The sequence below is a fragment of the Bufo bufo genome, chromosome 1, assembly GCF_905171765.1.
Source record: "Bufo bufo chromosome 1, aBufBuf1.1, whole genome shotgun sequence".
Classification (NCBI taxonomy): domain Eukaryota; kingdom Metazoa; phylum Chordata; class Amphibia; order Anura; family Bufonidae; genus Bufo; species Bufo bufo.
The window spans coordinates 621,316,683-621,339,354 of NC_053389.1; the positions used below are offsets into that span (position 1 = coordinate 621,316,683).

At 45.2% G+C, this 22,672-nt stretch overlaps 1 protein-coding gene across 7 annotated transcripts in view; it reads left to right on the forward strand.

Moving 5' to 3' along the window:
* The first annotated feature begins 8,792 nt into the window (after positions 1–8,792).
* Positions 8,793–22,672, forward strand: part of PPCDC (phosphopantothenoylcysteine decarboxylase) — a 145,132-nt gene continuing 131,252 nt past the window's right edge. For 2 of the 7 annotated variants that reach the window (XM_040413787.1, XM_040413793.1), the window contains exons 1-2: positions 8,887–9,040; positions 14,228–14,375. In XM_040413787.1, coding sequence (XP_040269721.1) covers positions 14,238–14,375 — 138 coding nt within the window. In that variant the 5' untranslated portion in view covers positions 8,887–9,040; positions 14,228–14,237. Of the gene's footprint in view, positions 9,041–14,227; positions 14,376–22,672 lie in introns of all 7 variants that reach the window. The other 5 variants (XM_040413788.1, XM_040413792.1, XM_040413790.1 and 2 more) reach the window with 5 other exon arrangements.

Consider the following 22,672-nt stretch of genomic DNA (forward strand, 5'->3'; position numbering starts at 1 on the left):
GTTGTATTGCCCACAAAATAATTTGGGAGCCTCTTTTCTTCCTAGTGGTTACTAAAACAGACATGTTGTGTCTTTTCCCTCCTCTTCTCATGGGTTCAGATAATGTGGGATGTTGGGGGGAAAATAATCTCTTACCATTTTGTATAGCGATATGATGGTGCTGTAAAAACTAAAAAAGGGGAGCTAGCCGATCATCTTTGAAGCTTTCTTACTGAGATTTCGGAGAGAACATACTAAGACCAGCTTTTCAAAATGCAAGTCTTAGGCCTCTTTCACATGGGCGAGTTTTCCGCGCGGGTGCAATGCGTGAGGTGAACGCATTGCACCCGCACTGAATACGGACCCATTCATTTCTATGGGGCTGTGCGGTGATTTTCACGCATCACTTGTGTGTTGCGTGAAAATCGCAGCATGCTCTATATTGTGCGTTTTTCACGCAACGCAGGCCCCATAGAAGTGAATGGGGCTGCGTGAAAATCGCAAGCAAGTGCGGATGCGGTGCGATTTTTCACGCATGGTTGCTAGATGATCAGGATGGGGACCCGATCATTATTATTTTCCCTTATAACATGGTAATAAGGGAAAATAATAGCATTCTTAATATAGAATGCTAAGTAAATTAGGGATGGAGGGGTTAAAAAATAAAAAAGCCTTATCCACTTGTTCGCGCTGCCCGGCTTCTTTTTTCTTTGATGACCTGGGAGGAAAAGGAACTTTGGTGACGCCAGTGCGCTCATCACATGGGCTATCACCATGGTGATAGATCATGTGATGAGCGCAGTGACATCGCCAAAGGTTCTTTTCCTGCCAGGTCACGGAAGAAGAGAAGCCGGGCAGCGCGAACAAGTGGATAAGGCTTTTTTATTTTTTAACCCCTCCATCCCTAATTTACTTTGCATTCTGTATTCAGAATGCTATTATTTTGCCTTATAACCATGTTATAAGGGAAAATAATAAAATCTACACAACTTCTGTGAAGAGGTTCGGGTCTGGGTACCAAACATGCCGATTTTTCTCACGCGCGTGCAAAACGCATTAAAACGCTTTGCACTCGCACTGAAAAATCGCACATTTTCCTGCTACGTACCCGCATCCTATCCGGCCCTCACACGCGACACCCGTGGGAAAGAGGCCTTAGTCCAAAGTGTTCTGGAGTAAAGTGCAAGAAACTTACTAAGAGGTATCATTTCATGGCTCACTTTTTTTTTTATATTGGCACCACATTTGCTTTGCGCCAGCCTAGTCCAATGGAAGCATAACCCAAATAGTAAGAAGGAAAAGATCTTGCTACAGTTCAAGCCTGAGGCCAACGAGAGACTAGACTGAGGAAGGCAAAACAGAAATACTAGCTTCAACCAGAAACAATGGGGGTCATTTATTAAAACCAACGTTCTCAATGACCCCTATATCTAGTGGTGGATCCGCCGAAGTTAAGATGAGGCGCTGGCCGTAACTTCAGCATATCCTGTGCCTTTCTAAAAATAAGCCAGCTTTCTTGCTGTCTTACATTTAGACCTAAAACAGACCCGTCCCCTTTCCCATCACGCCCACTTTTTAAGACCTGGCGTGAGCGGGGAAAAGTCATAGATTCTGCAAATCTGTGCCAGAAATACACCAACTATAGGCATGTTTCTGGATAATAAATGACCCCCAATATTCATACCCAGGAGTGCCAAAATGCTAAGGAAGAAAAAGATGGAACCAATCAAATGGCAAACCCGCTCTATATGTATCAGCACACTTCCCAAAGAGACATGCAAACATTGAAAACATGTTGTACATACAAATTTAAGGTTATTTGGACACCTTTTTAATCAAAACTGTATGGGCACATCTACCAACGACAAGATCACCTCTTCAGATGGGAACCTACCCTTTCAGACTTGCCTTTCCTGCGCCTAGGCTTACAAAATGAACTCAGGGTACATAGGATACATGGCCAAAATGGAAGCAGCCCCTCCTCTGAAATGTACAATTAAAATAAAAACCTAAACCAAAACCTCCAAACAAGAAAAAGATGGAACTAATCACTAAATGTAACAGCACACTGCTCCTTGCCCAAAGACATATACGAACATTGAAACTGTGCATAACTAAGTTTTTGCACACATTTTTTATCAAAATTGTGTGGGCACCTCTACCAACGAGAGATGGGAACCTAGACTCTCACTTGCCATTCCTTGGCCTACGTTTACAGGATCCACAGCCATGTGTACGGCCCAAATGGATGCTGCCACTCCTCTAAATGTACAAAAAAAAAACAGCATCTCCAAACAAGAAAAATAGGGAACCTGTCAAATAGCAAACGGTACTAAGGCCCCTTTCACACAAGTGTGACCGATTCGGTCCGGATGTGTTCAGTAAAACTCGCACCATTTTGCAAACAAGTTCAGTCAGTTTTTGTCTGCGATTGCATTCAGTTTTTTCCGCGCGGCTGCAATGCGTTTTGATGCGTTATTCACGCTCGTGATAAAAAACGGAATGATTACAAACAACATCTCTTAGCAACTATCAGTGAAAAACGCATTGTATCCGAACTTGCTTCCGGATGCGATGCGTTTTTCACTGAAGCCCCATTCATTTTTATTGGGCCAGGGCTGCGTGAAAAACGCAGAATATAGAACATGCTGCGTTTTTCACGCAACGCAGAACTGATGTACAGACACCTTGAAATAAACGGGTCAGGATTCAGTGTGGGTGCTGTGCGTTCACGTCACGCATCGCACCTGCGCAGAAAACTCGCTTGTGTAAAAGGGGCCTTACATCAGTACCCCCAATATGTTCCACTGAATAGTTATAAATTTAAGTTTATTAATACAAATTCAAGACCACGTTATGGGCAAGGAAATGTCTAAGGCTGCGTTCACACGGGCGAGATTTCCGCGCGGGTGCAATGCGGTAGGTGAACGCATTGCACCCGCACTGAATCCTGACCCATTCATTTCTATGGGGCTGTTCAGATGAGCGATGATTTTCACGCATCACTTGTGCGTTGCGTGAAAATCGCAGCATGCTCTATATTCTGCGTTTTTCACGCAACGCAGGCCCCATAGAAGTGAATGGGGTTGCGTGAAAATCGCAAGCATCCGCAAGCAAGTGCGGATGCGGTGCGATTTTCACGCATGGTTGCTAGGTGACAGTCTATTCACTGTATTATTTTCCCTTATAACATGGTTATAAGGGAAAATAATAGCATTCTGAATACAGAATGCATAGTACAATAGCGCTGGAGGGGTTAAAAAAATAAACGAATTAACTCACCTTCTCCTCTTGATCTCGAAGTTCCCGGTCTCTTCTTTACTTAACCCCTTAGTGACCAAGCACATTTTTAAAAAATTGCATTCCAAGAGCTAGAACTTTTTTGTTTTTATAAATGTACTTGTAGGAGGTCTTATTTTTTGCAGGACAAGTTATAGTTTTTAATACACCATTTTAAGTACATGTAATGATTGATTAAAGCCAGCTGTTTAGCTAAAACCCCCTTTGTTTACGTCAGTAAAAACACGTATGGGTGGTCACTAAGGGGTTAATGATGAGCTGTGGGCTAAAGGACCTTTGGTGACGTCAGGTCACATGCTCCAATCACATGGTACATCACCGTGGTGATGTACCATGTGATTGGAGCATGTGATCTGACGTCACCAAAGGTCCTTTAGCCCACAACTCATCATACCGGGAACTTCGCGAACAAGAGGAGAAGGTGAGTTAATTTTTTTATTTTTTTTAACCCCTCCAGCGCTATTTTACTAAGCATTCTGTATTGAGAATGCTATTATTTTCCCTTATAACAAATACAATCTACACTACAACTAACCCAAACCTGAACTTCTGTGAAGAAGTTCGGGTCTGGGTACCACAGTCTGCTTTTTATCACGCGCGTGCAGAACACATTGCACCCGCGCGATAAAAACCGAACATCGGAACGCAATTGCAGTCAAAACTGACTGCAATTGCATTCCTACTCGCGCGGGTTTGCCGCAACACACCGGGACGCATCCGGACCTAATCCGGACACGCTCGTGTGAACCCAGCCCATCAGGTTTTCTTCTTTCTCACTGATGGAAATCACTGACCAAAACACTAAAGCCTCATTCACACGTCAGTGTTCTGGTCAGTGATTTCCATCAGTGATTGTGAGCCAAAACCAGGATTGGAGCCTCCACAGAGATAAGATATAAGGGAAAGATCTGCACCTGGTTTTGGCTCAAAATCACTGATGAAAACCACTGACGTGTGAATGAGGCATAAGTTGTCAGCATCTGATCAGTAGGGGTGTGACACCAGAGACCCTCGCCGATCAGCTGTTTGAGAAGGCACTAGCGCTGGCCTTCTCCAGCTTTCACTCTGCTAGTGACGACACGTCCATCGATCACATGGCCTAGGCGCGGTTCAGCCCCATATAAATTAATGGGACTGAGCAGGATACCAGCCACTATACGGCGCTGTGCTTGGTGAGAAGGCAGTGGCGCTCTCAGGAGCGCTGGTGCCTTCTCAAACAGCTCCTGCAGCATTACTTCCTACTGTTGATTTATTATATCCTCTGGTTAGTTCACTGATAACTGGACTATGCCGACCTACAGTATCATAGGTATAAACTAGAGCTGAGCGAAGCTGCCTTTTGGCAGGTTTGAGTCCGGGGTTTAAAGGGTTTCTGTCACCCCACAAAACTCTTTTTTTTTTTTTTGGATAGTTAGATTCCTTATAGGGCGATATAGGAGAATATAATAGTCTTACTTACTTTCATGCGGCCGATTCTTTAGAAAACGGAGTTTTATAATATGTAAATGAGGGCTCTACCAGCAAGTAGGGCGTCTACTTGCTGGTAGCCGCAGCAGCAATCCGCCCCCTCGCTGTGTTGATTGACAGGGCCAGCCGTGATCTCCTCCTCCGGCCGGCCCTGTCAGTAATTCAAAAATCGCGCGCCTCTGGTCATTCGGCGCAGGCGCTCTGAGATGAGGAGGCTCGTCTCCTCAGAACTCCCTCAGTGCGCCTGCGCCGATGACATCACCGAAAGAGAAGACGTCATCGGCGCAGGCGCACTGAGGGAGTGCTGAGGAGACGAGCCTCCTCATCTCAGAGCGCCTGCGCCGAATGACCAGAGGCGCGCGATTTTTGAATTACTGACAGGGCCGGCCGGAGGAGGAGATCACGGCTGGCCCTGTCAATCAACACGGCGAGGGGGCGGATTGCTGCTGCGGCTACCAGCAAGTAGACGCCCTACTTGCTGGTAGAGCCCTCATTTACATATTATAAAACTTCGTTTTATAAAGAATCGGCCGCATGAAAGTAAGTAAGACTATTATATTCTCCTATATCGCACTATGAGGAATCTAACTATCCAAAAAAAAAAAAATGAGTTTTGTGGGGTGACAGAAACCCTTTAAAGAGGACCTTTCACCAGAATAAAACCTCTAAACTGACTATACAGACGTGTAGAGCGCGTGCCCAGGGATCCCCCTGCACTTACTGTTATCCCTGGGCGCTGCTCCGTTCGCCCGGTATAGCCTCCGGTATCTTCATAGTTAGGCTCACGTCATAGCCGGGCTATGAGCTGAGCGCTGTGATTGGCCAGCGCTACAGCATAGGAGAAAGAGACGCTGTCAGGTTCCCCTGGGTGGAGCCTAACTATGAAGATACCGGAGGCTATACCGGGCGAACGGAGCGGCGCCCGGGGATAACAGTAAGTGCAGGGGGATTCCTGGGCGCCGCTTTACACGTCTGTATAGTCAGTTTAGAGGTTTTATTCTGGTGAAAGGTCCTCTTTAAGTGAATTATGTGATGGATTCTGTTCTCACGGAATCAATCACGTAATTCAGTGCTGGCATGCCGCATAATACAAGTGTATGGCCAGCTCTGAGGGTTCTGTTCTGCAGGCCATACACTGGTATTATGACGGCATGCAAAACGGAATGCTTCTAAAGGGATGGCCAACCTAAGGCTCTCCAGCTTTTGCAAAACTACAACTTCCAGCATGCCCATACTGCCTACAGAGAATGGAATCCATTACATAATTCACCTAAACCCAGAACTCGAACCTGCCAAAAGGCACGTTCGCTCAACTCTAGTATAAACCTATTAGACATTGTAGAAAATATACAACATTTAAAGGGATTCTGTACCTTTTTATTACTGATGAGCTTTCCAAAGATCACCAGTAAAGAATAGATCATCAGTAATAACAAGGTACAGAATCTCTTTAGGTGCTTACTTTAGGCTACTCGTTAATCATAAAGGGGTGTCCGAGAAATGACCATAACTAACGCTTTTAAATCCCCCCTGCCCTCCGCAATCCGGTGGTCTGAAGTCACGCATGCATGTCATCACCACTGAACCCCTTTAAAAGGGTTGTCTCACTTAGGGCTTATGCACACGACAGTATTTTGCGTTCAGTATACTGGGCGTTTTTTTAGTTCAGTATACGGTACATATACTGAACCATTCATTTCAATGGTTCAGCAAAAAAAAACTGAAGTGTCTCCGTGTGCATTCCGTTTCAGTATTTCCGTACTGTGAAAAGATAGAACATGTCCTATTCTTGTCCGCAAATCACGGTGCTTGGCTCCATTCAAGTCAATTGGTCCGCAAAGAAAAATGGAACACATACGGAAATGCATCTGTATGTCTTCCGTATACGTTCCGTTTATGCTGAACCATCTATTGAAAATGTTATGCTCAGCCCAATTTTTTCTATGTAATTACTGTATACTGTACATGGCATACGGAAAAACAGAAAGGAAACACAACGGAAACAAAAACGGAACAACGGATCAGTAAAAAATGGACCGCAAAACACTGAAAAAGCTATACGGTCGTGTGCATGAGCCCTTAAGCAAATGGCATTTATACTGTAGAGAAAGTTAATACAAGGCACTTACTAATGTATTGTCATGGTCCATATTGGTTCCTTTACTCGCTGGATTCATTTTTCCATGACACTATACAATGCTCGTTTCCATGGTTACAACCACCCCGCCGTGTTTGCACACTATAGGAAAATGCACAGGCCTTTCTGGTGGCTGGAACTGTGGGAGTGCGCATAGTCCAGCACTTTTTCCTATAGTGTACAAGCACGGCCACCACTGTTGGATTGCAGGGTGGTTGTAACTATGGAAACGAGCAGTGTATAATGTGATGGAAAAATGAATCCAGCCAGCAAAGGAGACAATATGGACAATCACAATACATTAGTAAGTGGCTTGTAGTAACTTTCTCTACATGATAAATGACACTTGCTGAAGGGAGACAATCCCTTTAACATCACTTCCAAGCAGGTTGTCATCAGCAATGAACTAACAATAACCCCTTAGTCCGTTGTCAAGGATTTCTGTATGACTAAGGGTCCATTCACACGACCGGGTACTGACCGTATGTGTTCCGCATGGCCGGTACCCGTGTTTTGCCAGCCCTATGATAAAAATTTGTGTTGAGCGAATCAAGTTTCGGATCCTAGATCTGAAGTCAATTCGCTCCAGACTTTGTTTTAATGCTGTACAGAGATGGGTCTCCATACAGCATTAAAATGTATGGGCTCCGGCGAGGACTCGCAAGACTTCGGTGAATAACTTTTGCCATAGATTTTTTAACTTTAAAACCTCCGTTTTTGCGGCTCGGATGCAGACCCATTCAATTCAATGGGGCCACAAAGGATGCGGACAGCACTCCGTGTCCTGTCCGCATCCGTTGCTCCGTTCCGTGGTCCGCAAAGGAAATATAACTTGTCCTATTCTTGTCCGTTTTGCGGACAAGTATAGGCATTTCTACAATGGGCCGCCCGTTCCGTAAATTGCGGAAGGCACACGGGCGGCTTCCATTTTTTGCGGATCCGTGGTTTGCGGACCGCAAAAAACGGCACGGTCCTGTGCATAAGGCCAAAATGTGATGAAAAAGTAATGCATACTCCAAAATGGTATCAATTAAAGTACAGATTGTTCCGCAAAAAATTGAGCCCCTAAACAGCTCAGTAGACATAAGTATAAAAAAAGTTATGGGGGTCAGAATATGGTGATATAAAAAAAATAATTTCCTCAAAGTTTAAAATTATTTTTACACTATTTAGACATAAAGAAACTATACATATGGGGTATCGTTGTAATCGTACTGACCCAGAGAATGAAGGGCATGGGTCAGTTTTGCTATAAACAAAACGCTGTGGGAACAAAACCCGTAAGACGTTGGAGAGATTGCGTTTTTTTCCACAATTCCACCCCATTTGGAATTTTTTTTACTGCTTCCCACAACATTTTATGCCATAATTAATGGTGGCATTAGAAAGTACAACTTGTCCCGCAAAAATAAGCCCGCACACAGCTATTTGACTGGAAAAAAAAAAAAAAAAGTTATGGCTCACGGAAAAGAGGGAAGAAAAATAAAAACGAAAAAAAAAAAAAAATCCGGTATCCAAAGGGTTAATAACCATTTAAATATTAGCACATAAATCATCAGATAATAGATAAGGCCCAAATAGCACCAAATAATGAAGTTACGGTCTAATATACAGGTAGAAACCACACAGACACTTTAGTACGGAGCAATTTCGTAAATGTATTAATGCACATTCATGCATTCATTTCCCAGGCCACAAGGAGGGACATTTAAGGATCAAAGAGGGACACTTGGGAGGCATGTCCCAGGCCACTGCTGCGATCTGTTTCCATGCTGCATGGTTACCAATACGTGCTCAGCAAAGACGACTCCCTCAAACTGCTGTCACAAGTTACTAACAGGGTAAATCCAGGGTAAGACGCTTATCGGTAGTAATCCCATGCGCCGCAAGGACCTTGTGGCGTCACAGGGACATAAAGTCACGTGGCACTGCCAGGTCACATGGTTGCGGCGCACAGCACTGTGGGAATGCCACCTGATCTTGTGATGTCAGCAGGTCCTTACCGGGTATAATATTGGATAGCCGCATTGCATATACTGGCTTCGTTGTCATGTGAGGCTGCACGGTGACACATGGTAATGGCATTTCATACTGTATGGCTTGTATTATAAAGTCATCCCTGCGGTGTTCCTCTTCCTAGTCCGACTTTATGTGTAGTTACGAAGTAACTAGCTGTGAGGAAACGTGACCAAGTTGCCAATGGCAACCAATCAGAATTCAGCTTTCATTTTACACATTGAAAGCTGAGACCTGATTGGTTGCTGTGTGCATTGGTCCAGCTGTCTGGCATAAATCAGGGCACTCCAGCTGTGGTGAAACTACTACTCCAGGCAGGCTCAATTCACTTCTGGGGTTCAGAGAACAGTGGAGGAGCAGTGCATGCTAGGAGTTGTAGTTTCACAACAGTTGAAGTGCCAGAGGTTGCAGAGTGCTGGTATAGATTATATACTGTGTATGCCGTACCGCGACGTGCTAAAATAAGGGAAATCACAGCTACAGAAGAAGGAATTATGGGACTTGCTTTTTATACCATCCCGTTTTATTTCAGGCTAAGGTGGAACTCCGTATACGTTTGCTATACATTTATGACGTGTTTTATTTTTTATTTTTATTTTTTCCCCTCTCTCTTTTCTGGTAGCATGGATCTTGGCTCTGTAGATATGTCAGTTAAAGGGGTTTTCCAGTTATAATGATTTTTAAGCAACTGCCCACAGCTTATCCTCAAACAGAAGATTTATTCTTACATGCCCCTCGCCGCCATGGTCCTCCATGCTGCCTCCGTTGTCTCCATCGTATAGATAGTACCACAGCACTTGAAAGTTTATATTGGTAAAGAGCTTTTATTGGTGCATGTAATCACAAAAAGTCCAGACGAAAGTAGATGCGTCATTGCCCGAAATACTCATTACAGTTGGACATTTCGGTCATAAGACCTTCATCAGCACAATGAGTCTTAGAGCTCATGCACACAACCGTATATATTTGCGGTCCGCAAAAAAACGAATCTGCTTAAAAAAAAACAAAAAAAAAAAAAACGGATGACGTCCGTGTGCATTCCCTATTTTGTGGAACGGAACAGCTGGCTCCTAATAGAACAGTCCTATCTTTTATTATTATTAAAGCGCCATTCATTCCATAGTGCTGTACATATGAGAAGAGGTATACATACATAATACAGACAATTGCACTAATAATAAACAAGACGAGTTACAGAAGGAGAGAGGGCCCTGCCTGTGAGGGCTTACAATCTACATGGTATGGGAGAAGGACACAGTAGGTGCGGGTGAAGCTGGTCATGGCGGTATAGAGGCAGCAGAGTCACTGGTTGTAGGCTTGTCTGAAGAGGTGGGTTTTCAGGTTTCTTTTGAAGGATTCCACTGTAGGTGAGAGTCTGATATGTTGGGGTAGCGAGTTCCAGAGTATGGGGGATGCGCGGGAGAAATCTTGGAGTCGATTGTGGGAAGAGGCGATAAGAGGAGAGGAGAGAAGGAGGTCTTGTGAGGATCGGAGAGTGCGTGTGGGGGTGTATCGGGAAAGTAGCTCAGAGATGTAGGGAGGGGACAGGTTATGGACGGCCTTGTATGTATTTGTTAGTACTTTGAAGTGAATTCGCTGGGCAATGGGGAGCCAGTGAAGGGATTGGCAGATGAGTAATAGGGTGAGAGGTGGATTAGTCGGGCAGCAGAGTTGAGAATAGATTGGAGGGGTGCAAGAGTGCTAGATTGAAGGCCACAGAGGAGAATGTTGCAGTAGTCCAGGCGGGAGATGAGGGCATGTACAAGCATCTTCGCAGACTCAAAGTTGAGGAAAGCACGGATGCGGTAGATGTTTTTGAGTTGGAGGCGGCAGGTGGTGGAAAGTGCTTGGATGTGTGGTCTGAAGGAGAGGGCAGAATCCAAGGTCACTCTAAGGCAGCGGACTTGGTTGACCGGGGAGAGTGTGCAGCCATTGATCGTGATAGATAGGTCTGTTGGGGGGGTTGAGCAAGATGGGGGAAAGATGATGAATTCTGTTTTATCCATGTTAAGTTTTAGAAAGCGAGAGGAGAAGGAGGATATGGAAGATAGACATTGTGGGATTCTGGATAGTAAGGTGGTGATGTCTGGACCAGAGAGGTAGATTTGCGTGTCGTCAGCATAAAAGTGATACTGAAAGCTATGGGACTCTGAGCTGTCCCAGGCCGAAAGTGTAGATAGAGAAGAGCAGGGGTCCTAGGACAGGGCCTTGGGGGAGACCAACAGAGAGGGAATGAGATGAGGAGGTGGTGTGAGAGTGGGAGACGCTAAATGTCCGGTCTGTGAGGTATGATGTGATCCAGGAGAGGGCCAGGTCAGTGATGCCAAGAGATGAGAGTTTGTAACAGAAGGGAGTGGTCCACAGTGTCAAAGGCAGAGGACCGGTCAAGGAGAAGGAGGACAGAGTAATGTTTTTTGGTTACGGCTGTTAGTAGGTCATTAGTAGACTTTGGTAAGGGCAGTCTCAGTTGAGTGGTGGGGTCGGAAGCCAAATTGTAGCTGGTCAAAGAGGGAGCAGGAGGAGAGGTGAGAGGACAGTTCCGAATGGACATGTTGTTCAAGTAGCTTTGAGGCATATGGAAGAAGTGATAAGGGGCAGTAACTGGACATAGAAGATGGATCAAGTGAAGGCTTTTGATAGGTTAAAGAAATTAGGGCTGGGATAAACACTGTGCTGAGGTTAGGGATGAGGTGGTATGAGATTGGGTCAAGTGCACAGGTGGGGAGATGTGATCTGGAGATTAGAGTGGAGAGCTTTTTTTCTGTAATGGAGAAGCTGGTTTTGGGAGAAGAGGACCGAGCAGTTGTGTAGAGGGTCCGTGGGGAATGTGTACTGAAGCTTTCTCTGATGTTGACTATCTTTTGTTTGAAGTATGTGGCAAAGTCCACAGCTGAGATGAGAGGGTGGGGGCGCTGGGGGACGGAGAAGGGAGTGAAATGTTAAAAAGTTGTTTAGGGCTGTGGGACAGGGAAGATATGAGAGATGAGAAGTAGGCCTGTTTTGCATTAGCAAGTGAGGATTTGAAGATGAGGAGTATTGCTTGTATGTGGTGAAGTGATCCTTAGAATGGGATTTCTTACATAGCCGCTCAGCAGCCCTGGAATATGTATATAGGATAGGTCATCGGTATCAGGGTAGTGGGAGTCCAACTCCTGGCACCCCCACTGATCAGCTGTTCAAAGTGCGCATTTCACGGGTGCGAGCGCTGCGTCATCTTCAAAGTTTTCCTGCCCACTGTCTTCCTTGTTGACGCAGCGCAGTGTAATTACAGCTTACTCTACTATTCCAGTGAATGGGATGAGCAGTTGTAATTACACTGCACCACTACAAAGGAGACGCACATAGGTAAACTTTGAAGAGGAAGCAGTGCTAGGAGGTGGACCCCGAGGATAGGTCATCAATATTGCACCACTGCACAAACCCTTTAAATGTCTAATTGGCGGAAGTTCCATTTATTGGGAGGACTGTGACCCTCCCCTATTGCGGCAATCAAGTCAGCTGACGACGGCCAATCAGGCATTTAGGAAACAGCCTGTGGATATGACTAAATGCAGAAGAAGGGGGAAAAAAAACTTGGAAAACTTGATGCCATTGAGCTAAGATTGACAAAGTATAAGGTGGTGCATCCCTTTAATTTGGGTTCTGCTGCAGGGTATGTGTTGAGGCAGGGTCACATTAATACTGGGTGCCATCCCTCCTTGCTGTGATACAGGCTGCCACTCTGGCATAGTAATAGACATACAGATGCTGGATATCCTCCTGTGGTATGCCATTCCAAACTCTTACAACTTGAATCTGGAGTTCAGCCATGGTTGTTGGCTTATTTGCATGGGAGATGCTGCCCACCATTAGTACAGAGACAGAACCTGCATTCATCACTGACCACTATTTTCTATCTTTGATGGCCGAATCAGAGTTTGCAGGAAGGCTAAAGAGGGCCTACTGCCATCATACATAGTGTGGAGACACACAGGACCAACACCAGGTGTCATGGTGTGGGGAACCATTAGCTACTATGGCCGTTCCCATCTGGTATTTGTGAAGGGAATATTGACCAGCCTTCGGTATGTCCAGGACATTGTGGAACCAGTCCTGCTGTGTTTTTTGACTGGCCCACACACTGCCTGTGCTACAAAGCATCCTCATCAGCTCTCCTGGCCAGTTCAATTGCCTAATCTCTCCTCCATTGAGAGTGTGTAGGACTGGGTGGGGCGACGGACCTCCCATGCACAGCAGCCAACAACCACCTTGGCTGAATTACTGGTCCAAGTTGTAAGAGTTTGGAATGATATACCACAGGAGGATATGCAGCATCTGTATGGTACTATGCCAGTGTGGCAGCCTGTATCACAGCAAGGGGAGATGCCACCCAGTATTAATGTGACCCTGTGTCAATATACTGTATACCCCGCCACAGAACCCAAAATAAAAGGGTGCACCACCTTGGTTATGTGATCATTGACCAAGCACCACTAGCGGTTTATACTTTGTCTATCTGAGCTCAATCGCATTAAAGCGTACCTTTCATGGTTTTTCATTAACTCAGATAAATACCTTTTTACTTGCGGGGTACTCCCCGCTGATGGTGCCACCCTGCCTGATTTTTCAAAATATTGCTCCTGCGCCCCGCTGTGCCCCCCCCTGTATTTTTCCTACTCAGTATGTTAATACAGAGCATCGGTACAGGGAGGAGGAGACGCCAGGGTTTCTCAATTGGCGTCTCCTTGTTCCTGGCTGTGCCACGATCCAGTCACAGCGGAGAGCGTTACAGCCAGGGAGAAAAAACTCCTTTTCTCCCTGGCTGTGACGCTTTCTGATGTGATTGGATCGCGGCACAGCCAGGGAGACGGAGATGCCCATTGAGATACCCTGGTGTCTCCTCCTCCCTGTACTGATGCTCAGTATTACTGCGGGGGGTACACGGCGTGCACAGGAGCGATATTTAAAAAAAAAAAAACAGGCAGGGTGGCAGCATCAGCAAGTAAAGGTATTTATCTCAATTAGTAAAGAAACATGAGAGGTCCTCTAAGTTTTCCAGATGTTCTTTTTTCATTTTCCGGTAGTCGTTCTCCTTATAATAAAGAGCTTTGGTTATTACATACACTGGTGATATCCGTTTCCAGGAAAGCCTGATGACAGACAATATACTGGTAACCCGCATTGCTCTAGAGAACTTCTATTTGCAAGTGATCTTTGTACGTCAGGTGGATTCTCTCCGAATAATGACTGTGTTACTGTACCTTATTTTATAACATTAGGAATGTCATTATAAATAAATTGTTCATGGGACATGGAGACATATTACTTTGCCTATTGTGTTTTGTGCAGGTTGTAAGCCATGGACAGTTCTGGTGCAGAATCTCCTGACAAAGTGACCTCTTCTCCCTGTGCCATCCATGTGCTCGTCGGTGTCACCGGCAGTGTGGCAGCTTTGAAGCTGCCTCTTCTAGTGTCTGCACTTCTACAGATTCCTGGAGTAGGTGCAACATATATCCTTAATGTATTTATACTGATGTATCTTTGTACTGTATTAGCCAGTAGTCTCAGTAGTTGATACCTTTTAACCACCTCCGGACCGCCTAACGCAGGATCGCGTTCCGGAGGTGGCAGCCCTGCGCAGAGTCACGCATATATGCGTCATCTCGCGATGGCCGAGATTTCCTGTGAACGCGCGCACACAGGCGCGCGCGCTCACAGGAACGGAAGGTAAGAGAGTTGATCTCCAGCCTGCCAGCGGCGATCGTTCGCTGGCAGGCTGGAGATGTGTTTTTTTTAACCCCTAACAGGTATATTAGACGCTGTTTTGATAACAGCGTCTAATATACCTGCTACCTGGTCCTCTGGTGGTCCCATTTGTTTGGATCGACCACCAGAGGACACAGGTAGCTCAGTAAAGTCCCACCAAGCACCACTACACTACACTACACCCCCCCCCCCCGTCACTTATTAACCCCTTATTAGCCCCTGATCACCCCATATAGACTCCCTGATCACCCCCCTGTCATTGATCACCCCCCTGTCATTGATTACCCCCCTGTAAAGCTCCATTCAGATGTCCGCATGATTTTTACGGATCCACTGATAGATGGATCGGATCCGCAAAACGCATCCGGACGTCTGAATGAAGCCTTACAGGGGCATGATCAATGACTGTGGTTATCACCCCATATAGACTCCCTGATCACCCCCCCTGTCATTGATTACACCCCTGTCATTGATCAACCCCCTGTAAAGCTCCATTCAGACGTCCGCATGATTTTTACGGATCCACTGATAGATGGATCGGATCCGCAAAACGCATCCGGACGTCTGAATGAAGCCTTACAGGGGCGTGATCAATGACTGTGGTGATCACCCCATATAGACTCCCTGATCACCCCCCTGTAAAGCTCCATTCAGATGTCCGCATGATTTTTACGGATGCACTGATAGATGGATCCGATCCGCAAAACGCATCCGGACGTCTGAATGAAGCCTTACAGGGGCATGATCAATGACTGTGGTGATCACCCCATATAGACTCCCTGATCACCCCCCTGTAAAGCTCCATTCAGATGTCCGCATGATTTTTACGGATGCACTGATAGATGGATCCGATCCGCAAAACGCATCCGGACGTCTGAATGAAGCCTTACAGGGGCGTGATCAATGACTGTGGTGATCACCCCATATAGACTCCCTGATCACCCCCCTGTAAAGCTCCATTCAGATGTCCGCATGATTTTTACGGATGCACTGATAGATGGATCCGATCCGCAAAACGCATCCGGACGTCTGAATGAAGCCTTACAGGGGCATGATCAATGACTGTGGTGATCACCCCATATAGACTCCCTGATCACCCCCCTGTCATTGATTACCCCCCTGTAAAGCTCCATTCAGATGTCCGCATGATTTTTACGGATGCACTGATAGATGGATCGGATCCGCAAAACGCATCCGGACGTCTGAATGAAGCCTTACACGGGCGTGATCAATGACTGTGGTTATCACCCCATATAGACTCCCTGATCACCCCCCTGTCATTGATCAACCCCCCTGTCATTGATCAACCCCCCTGTCATTGATCAACCCCCCTGTCATTGATCACCCCCCTGTCATTGATCACCCCCCTGTCATTGATCACCCCCCTGTCATTGATCACCCCCCTGTCATTGATCACCCCTCTGTAAGGCTCCATTCAGATATTTTTTTGGCCCAAGTTAGCAGAATTTTTTTTTTTTTTTCTTACAAAGTCTCATATTCCACTAACTTGTGTCAAAAAATAAAATCTCACATGAACTCACCATACCCCTCACGGAATCCAAATGCGTAAAATTCTTTAGACATTTCTATTCCAGACTTCTTCTCACGCTTTAGGGCCCCTAGAATGCCAGGGCAGTATAAATACCCCACATGTGACCCCATTTCGGAAAGAAGACACCCCCAGGTATTCCGTGAGGGGCATATTGAGTCCATGAAAGATTGAAATTTTTGTCCCAAGTTAGCGGAACGGGAGACTTTGTGAGAAAAAAAATTAAAAATATCAATTTCCGCTAACTTGTGCCAAAAAAAAAAAATTTCTATGAACTCGCCATGCCCCTCATTGAATACCTTGGGGTGTCTTCTTTCCAAAATGGGGTCACATGTGGGGTATTTATACTGCCCTGGCATTCTAGGGGCCCCAAAGCGTGAGAAGAAGTCTGGTATCCAAATGTCTAAAAATGCCCTCCTAAAAGGAATTTGGGCACCTTTGCGCATCTAGGCTGCAAAAAAGTGTCACACATCTGGTATCGCCGTACTCAGGAGAAATTGGGGAATGTGTTTTGGGGTGTCATTTTACATATACCCATGCTGGGTGAGAGAAATATCTTGGTCAAATGCCAACTTTGTATAAAAAAATGGGAAAAGTTGTCTTTTGCCAAGATATTTCTCTCACCCAGCATGGGTATATGTAAAATGACACCCCAAAACACATTCCCCAACTTCTCCTGAATACGGCGATACCACATGTGTGACACTTTTTTGCAGCCTAGGTGGGCAAAGGGGCCCATATTCCAAAGAGCACCTTTAGGATTTCACAGGTCATTTACCTACTTACCACACATTTGGGCCCCTAGAATGCCAGGGCAGTATAACTACCCCACAAGTGACCCCATTTTGGAAAGAAGAGACCCCAAGGTATTCGCTGATGGGCATAGTGAGTTCATGGAAGTTTTTATTTTTTGTCACAAGTTTGTGCAATATGAGACTTTGTATGAAAAAAAAAAAAAAAAAAAAAAATCATCATTTTCCACTAACTTGTGACAAAAAATAAAAAATTCTAGGAACTCGCCATGCCCCTCACGGAATACCTTGGGGTGTCTTCTTTCCAAAATGGGGTCACTTGTGGGGTAGTTATACTGCCCTGGTATTCTAGGGGCCCTAATGTGTGGTAAGGAGTTTGAAATCAAATTCAGGAAAAAATGAGGAGTGAAATCCGAAAGGTGCTCTTTGGAATATGGGCCCCTTTGCCCACCTAGGCTGCAAAAAAGTGTCACACATCTGGTATCCCCGTACTCAGGAGAAGTTGAGGAATGTGTTTTGGGGTGTCTTTTTACATATACCCATGCTGGGTGAGATAAATATCTTGGTCAAATGACAACTTTGTATAAAAAAATGGGAAAAGTTGTCTTTTGCCAAGATATTTCTCTCACCCAGCATGGGTATATATAAAATGACACCCCAAAACACATTCCCCACCTTCTCCTGAGTACGGAGATACCAGATGTGTGACACTTTTTTGCAGCCTAGGTGGGCAAAGGGGCCCATATTCCAAAGAGCACCTTTCGGATTTCACAGGTAATTTTTTACAGAATTTGATTTCAAACTCCTTACCACACATTTGGGCCCCTAGAATGCCAGGGCAGTATAACTACCCCACAAGTGACCCCATTTTGGAAAGAAGAGACCCCAAGGTATTCGCTGATGGGCATAGTGAGTTCATAGAACTTTTTATTTTTTGTCACAAGTTAGTGGAATATGAGACTTTGTAAGAAAAAAAAAATAAAATAAATAAATCATAATTTTCCGCTAACTTGTGACAAAAAATAAAAAGTTCTATGAACTCACTATGCCCATCAGCGAATACCTTAGGGTGTGTACTTTCAGAAATGGGGTCATTTGTGGGGTGTTTGTACTGTCTGGGCATTGTAGAACCTCAGGAAACATGACAGGTGCTCAGAAAGTCAGAGCTGCTTCAAAAAGCGGAAATTCACATTTTTGTACCATAGTTTGTAAACGCTATAACTTTTACCCAAACCATTTTTTTTTTTACCCAAACATTTTTTTTTTATCAAAGACATGTAGAACAATAAATTTAGAGCAAAATTTCTATATGGATCTCGTTTTTTTTGCAAAATTTTACAACTGAAAGTGAAAAATGTCATTTTTTGGCAAAAAAATCGTTAAATTTCGATTAATAACAAAAAAAGTAAAAATGTCAGCAGCAATGAAATACCACCAAATGAAAGCTCTATTAGTGAGAAGAAAAGGAGGTAAAATTCATTTGGGTGGTAAGTTGCATGACCGAGCAATAAACGGTGAAAGTAGTGTAGGTCAGAAGTGTAAAAAGTGGCCTGGTCTTTCAGGGTGTTTAACCACCTCCGGACCGCCTAACGCAGGATCGCGTTCCGGAGGTGGCAGCCCTGCGCACAGTCACGCATATACGCGTCATCTCGCGAGACGCGAGATTTCCTGTGAACGCGCGCACACAGGCGCGCGCGCTCACAGGAACGGAAGGTAAGAGAGTTGATCTCCAGCCTGCCAGCGGCGATCGTTCGCTGGCAGGCTGGAGATGTGTTTTTTTTAACCCCTAACAGGTATATTAGACGCTGTTTTTATAACAGCGTCTAATATACCTGCTACCTGGTCCTCTGGTGGTCCCCTTTGTTTGGATCGACCACCAGAGGACACAGGTAGCTCAGTAAAGTAGCACCAAGCACCACTACACTACACTACACCCCCCCCCCCGTCACTTATTAACCCCTTATTAGCCCCTGATCACCCCTAATCACCCCTGATCACCCCATATAGACTCCCTGATCACCCCCCTGTCATTGATTACCCCCCTGTCATTGATCAACCCCCTGTAAAGCTCCATTCAGACGTCCGCATGATTTTTACGGATCCACTGATAGATGGATCGGATCCGCAAAACGCATCCGGACGTCTGAATGAAGCCTTACAGGGGCGTGATCAATGACTGTGGTGATCACCCCATATAGACTCCCTGATCACCCCCCTGTCATTGATTACCCCCCTGTCATTGATTACCCCCCTGTAAAGCTCCATTCAGACGTCCGCATGATTTTTACGGATCCACTGATAGATGGATCGGATCCGCAAAACGCATCCGGACGTCTGAATGAAGCCTTACAGGGGCATGATCAATGACTGTGGTGATCACCCCATATAGACTCCCTGATCACCCCCCTGTAAAGCTCCATTCAGATGTCCGCATGATTTTTACGGATCCACTGATACATGGATCGGATCCGCAAAACGCATCCGGTCGTCTGAATGAAGCCTTACAGGGGCATGATCAATGACTGTGGTGATCACCCCCCTGTCATTGATTACCCCCCTGTAAAGCTCCATTCAGATGTCCGCATGATTTTTACGGATGCACTGATAGATGGATCGGATCCGCAAAACGCATCCGGACGTCTGAATGAAGCCTTACAGGGGCATGATCAATGACTGTGGTGATCACCCCATATAGACTCCCTGATCACCCCCCTGTCATTGATTACCCCCCTGTCATTGATTACCCCCCTGTAAAGCTCCATTCAGACGTCCGCATGATTTTTACGGATGCACTGATAGATGGATCGGATCCGCAAAACGCATCCGGACGTCTGAATGAAGCCTTACAGGGGCGTGATCAATGACTGTGGTGATCACCCCATATAGACTCCCTGATCACCCCCCTGTCATTGATTACCCCCCTGTAAAGCTCCATTCAGACGTCCGCATGATTTTTACGGATGCACTGATAGATGGATCGGATCCGCAAAACGCATCCGGACGTCTGAATGAAGCCTTACAGGGGCGTGATCAATGACTGTGGTGATCACCCCATATAGACTCCCTGATCACCCCCCTGTCATTGATTACCCCCCTGTCATTGATTACCCCCCTGTAAAGCTCCATTCAGATGTCCGCATGATTTTTACGGATGCACTGATAGATGGATCGGATCCGCAAAACGCATCCGGACGTCTGAATGAAGCCTTACACGGGCGTGATCAATGACTGTGGTTATCACCCCATATAGACTCCCTGATCACCCCCCTGTCATTGATCACCCCCCTGTCATTGATCACCCCCCTGTCATTGATCACCCCCCTGTCATTGATCAACCCCCCTGTCATTGATCAACCCCCCTGTCATTGATCACCCCTCTGTAAGGCTCCATTCAGATATTTTTTTGGCCCAAGTTAGCGGAATTTTTTTTTTTTTTTTCTTACAAAGTCTCATATTCCACTAACTTGTGTCAAAAAATAAAATCTCACATGAACTCACCATACCCCTCACGGAATCCAAATGCGTAAAATTTTTTAGACATTTATATTCCAGACTTCTTCTCACGCTTTAGGGCCCCTAGAATGCCAGGGCAGTATAAATACCCCACATGTGACCCCATTTCGGAAAGAAGACACCCCCAGGTATTCCGTGAGGGGCATATTGAGTCCATGAAAGATTGAAATTTTTGTCCCAAGTTAGCGGAACGGGAGACTTTGTGAGAAAAAAATAAAAAATATCAATTTCCGCTAACTTGTGCCAAAAAAAAAAAAATTCTATGAACTCGCCATGCCCCTCATTGAATACCTTGGGGTGTCTTCTTTCCAAAATGGGGTCACATGTGGGGTATTTATACTGCCCTGGCATTCTAGGGGCCCCAAAGCGTGAGAAGAAGTCTGGTATCCAAATGTCTAAAAATGCCCTCCTAAAAGGAATTTGGGCACCTTTGCCCACCTAGGCTGCAAAAAAGTGTCACACATGTGGTATCTCCGTATTCAGGAGACGTTGGGGAATGTGTTTTGGGGTGTCATTTTACATATACCCATGCTGGGTGAGAGAAATATCTTGGTCAAATGCCAACTTTGTATAAAAAAATGGGAAAAGTTGTCTTTTGCCAAGATATTTCTCTCACCCAGCATGGGTATATGTAAAATGACACCCCAAAACACATTCCCCAACTTCTCCTGAATACGGCGATACCACATGTGTGACACTTTTTTGCAGCCTAGGTGGGCAAAGGGGCCCATATTCCAAAGAGCACCTTTAGGATTTCACAGGTCATTTACCTACTTACCACACATTAGGGCCCCTGGAAAATGCCAGGGCAGTATAACTACCCCACAAGTGACCCCATTTTGGAAAGAAGACACCCCAAGGTATTCCGTGAGGGGCATGGCGAGTTCCTAGAATTTTTTATTTTTTGTCACAAGTTAGTGGAAAATGCTTTTTTTTTTTTTTTTTTTTTTTTTCATACAAAGTCTCATATTCCACTAACTTGTGACAAAAAATAAAAAGTTCCATGAACTCACTATGCCCATCAGCGAATACCTTGGGGTCTCTTCTTTCCAAAATGGGGTCACTTGTGGGGTAGTTATACTGCCCTGGCATTCTAGGGGCCCAAATGTGTGGTAAGGAGTTTGAAATCAAATTCTGTAAAAAATGACCTTTGAAATCCGAAAGGTGCTCTTTTGAATATGGGCCCCTTTGCCCACCTAGGCTGCAAAAAAGTGTCACACATCTGGTATCTCCGTAATCGGGAGAAGTTGGGGAATGTGTTTTGGGGTGTCATTTTACATATACCCATGCTGGGTGAGAGAAATATCTTGGCAAAAGACAACTTTTCCCATTTTTTTATACAAAGTTGGCATTTGACCAAGATATTTATCTCACCCAGCATGGGTATATGTAAAAAGACACCCCAAAACACATTCCTCAACTTCTCCTGAGTACGGAGATACCAGATGTGTGACACTTTTTTGCAGCCTAGGGGGGCAAAGGGGCCCACATTCCAAAGAGCACCTTTCGGATTTCACAGGTCATTTACCTACTTACCACACATTTGGGCCCCTAGAATGCCAGGGCAGTATAACTACCCCACAAGTGACCCCATTTTGGAAAGAAGAGACCCCAAGGTATTCGCTGATGGGCATAGTGAGTTCATGGAAGTTTTTATTTTTTGTCACAAGTTTGTGGAATATGAGACTTTGTATGAAAAAAAAAAAAAAAAAAATCATCATTTTCCACTAACTTGTGACAAAAAATAAAAAATTCTAGGAACTCGCCATGCCCCTCACGGAATACCTTGGGGTGTCTTCTTTCCAAAATGGGGTCACTTGTGGGGTAGTTATACTGCCCTGGTATTCTAGGGGCCCAAATGTGTGGTAAGGAGTTTGAAATCAAATTCAGGAAAAAATGAGGAGTGAAATCCGAAAGGTGCTCTTTGGAATATGGGCCCCTTTGCCCACCTAGGCTGCAAAAAAGCGTCACACATCTGGTATCCCCGTACTCAGGAGAAGTTGAGGAATGTGTTTTGGGGTGTCTTTTTACATATACCCATACTGGGTGAGATAAATATCTTGGTCAAATGACAACTTTGTATAAAAAAATGGGAAAAGTTGTCTTTTGCCAAGATATTTCTCTCACCCAGCATGGGTATATATAAAATGACACCCCAAAACACATTCCCCACCTTCTCCTGAGTACGGAGATACCAGATGTGTGACACTTTTT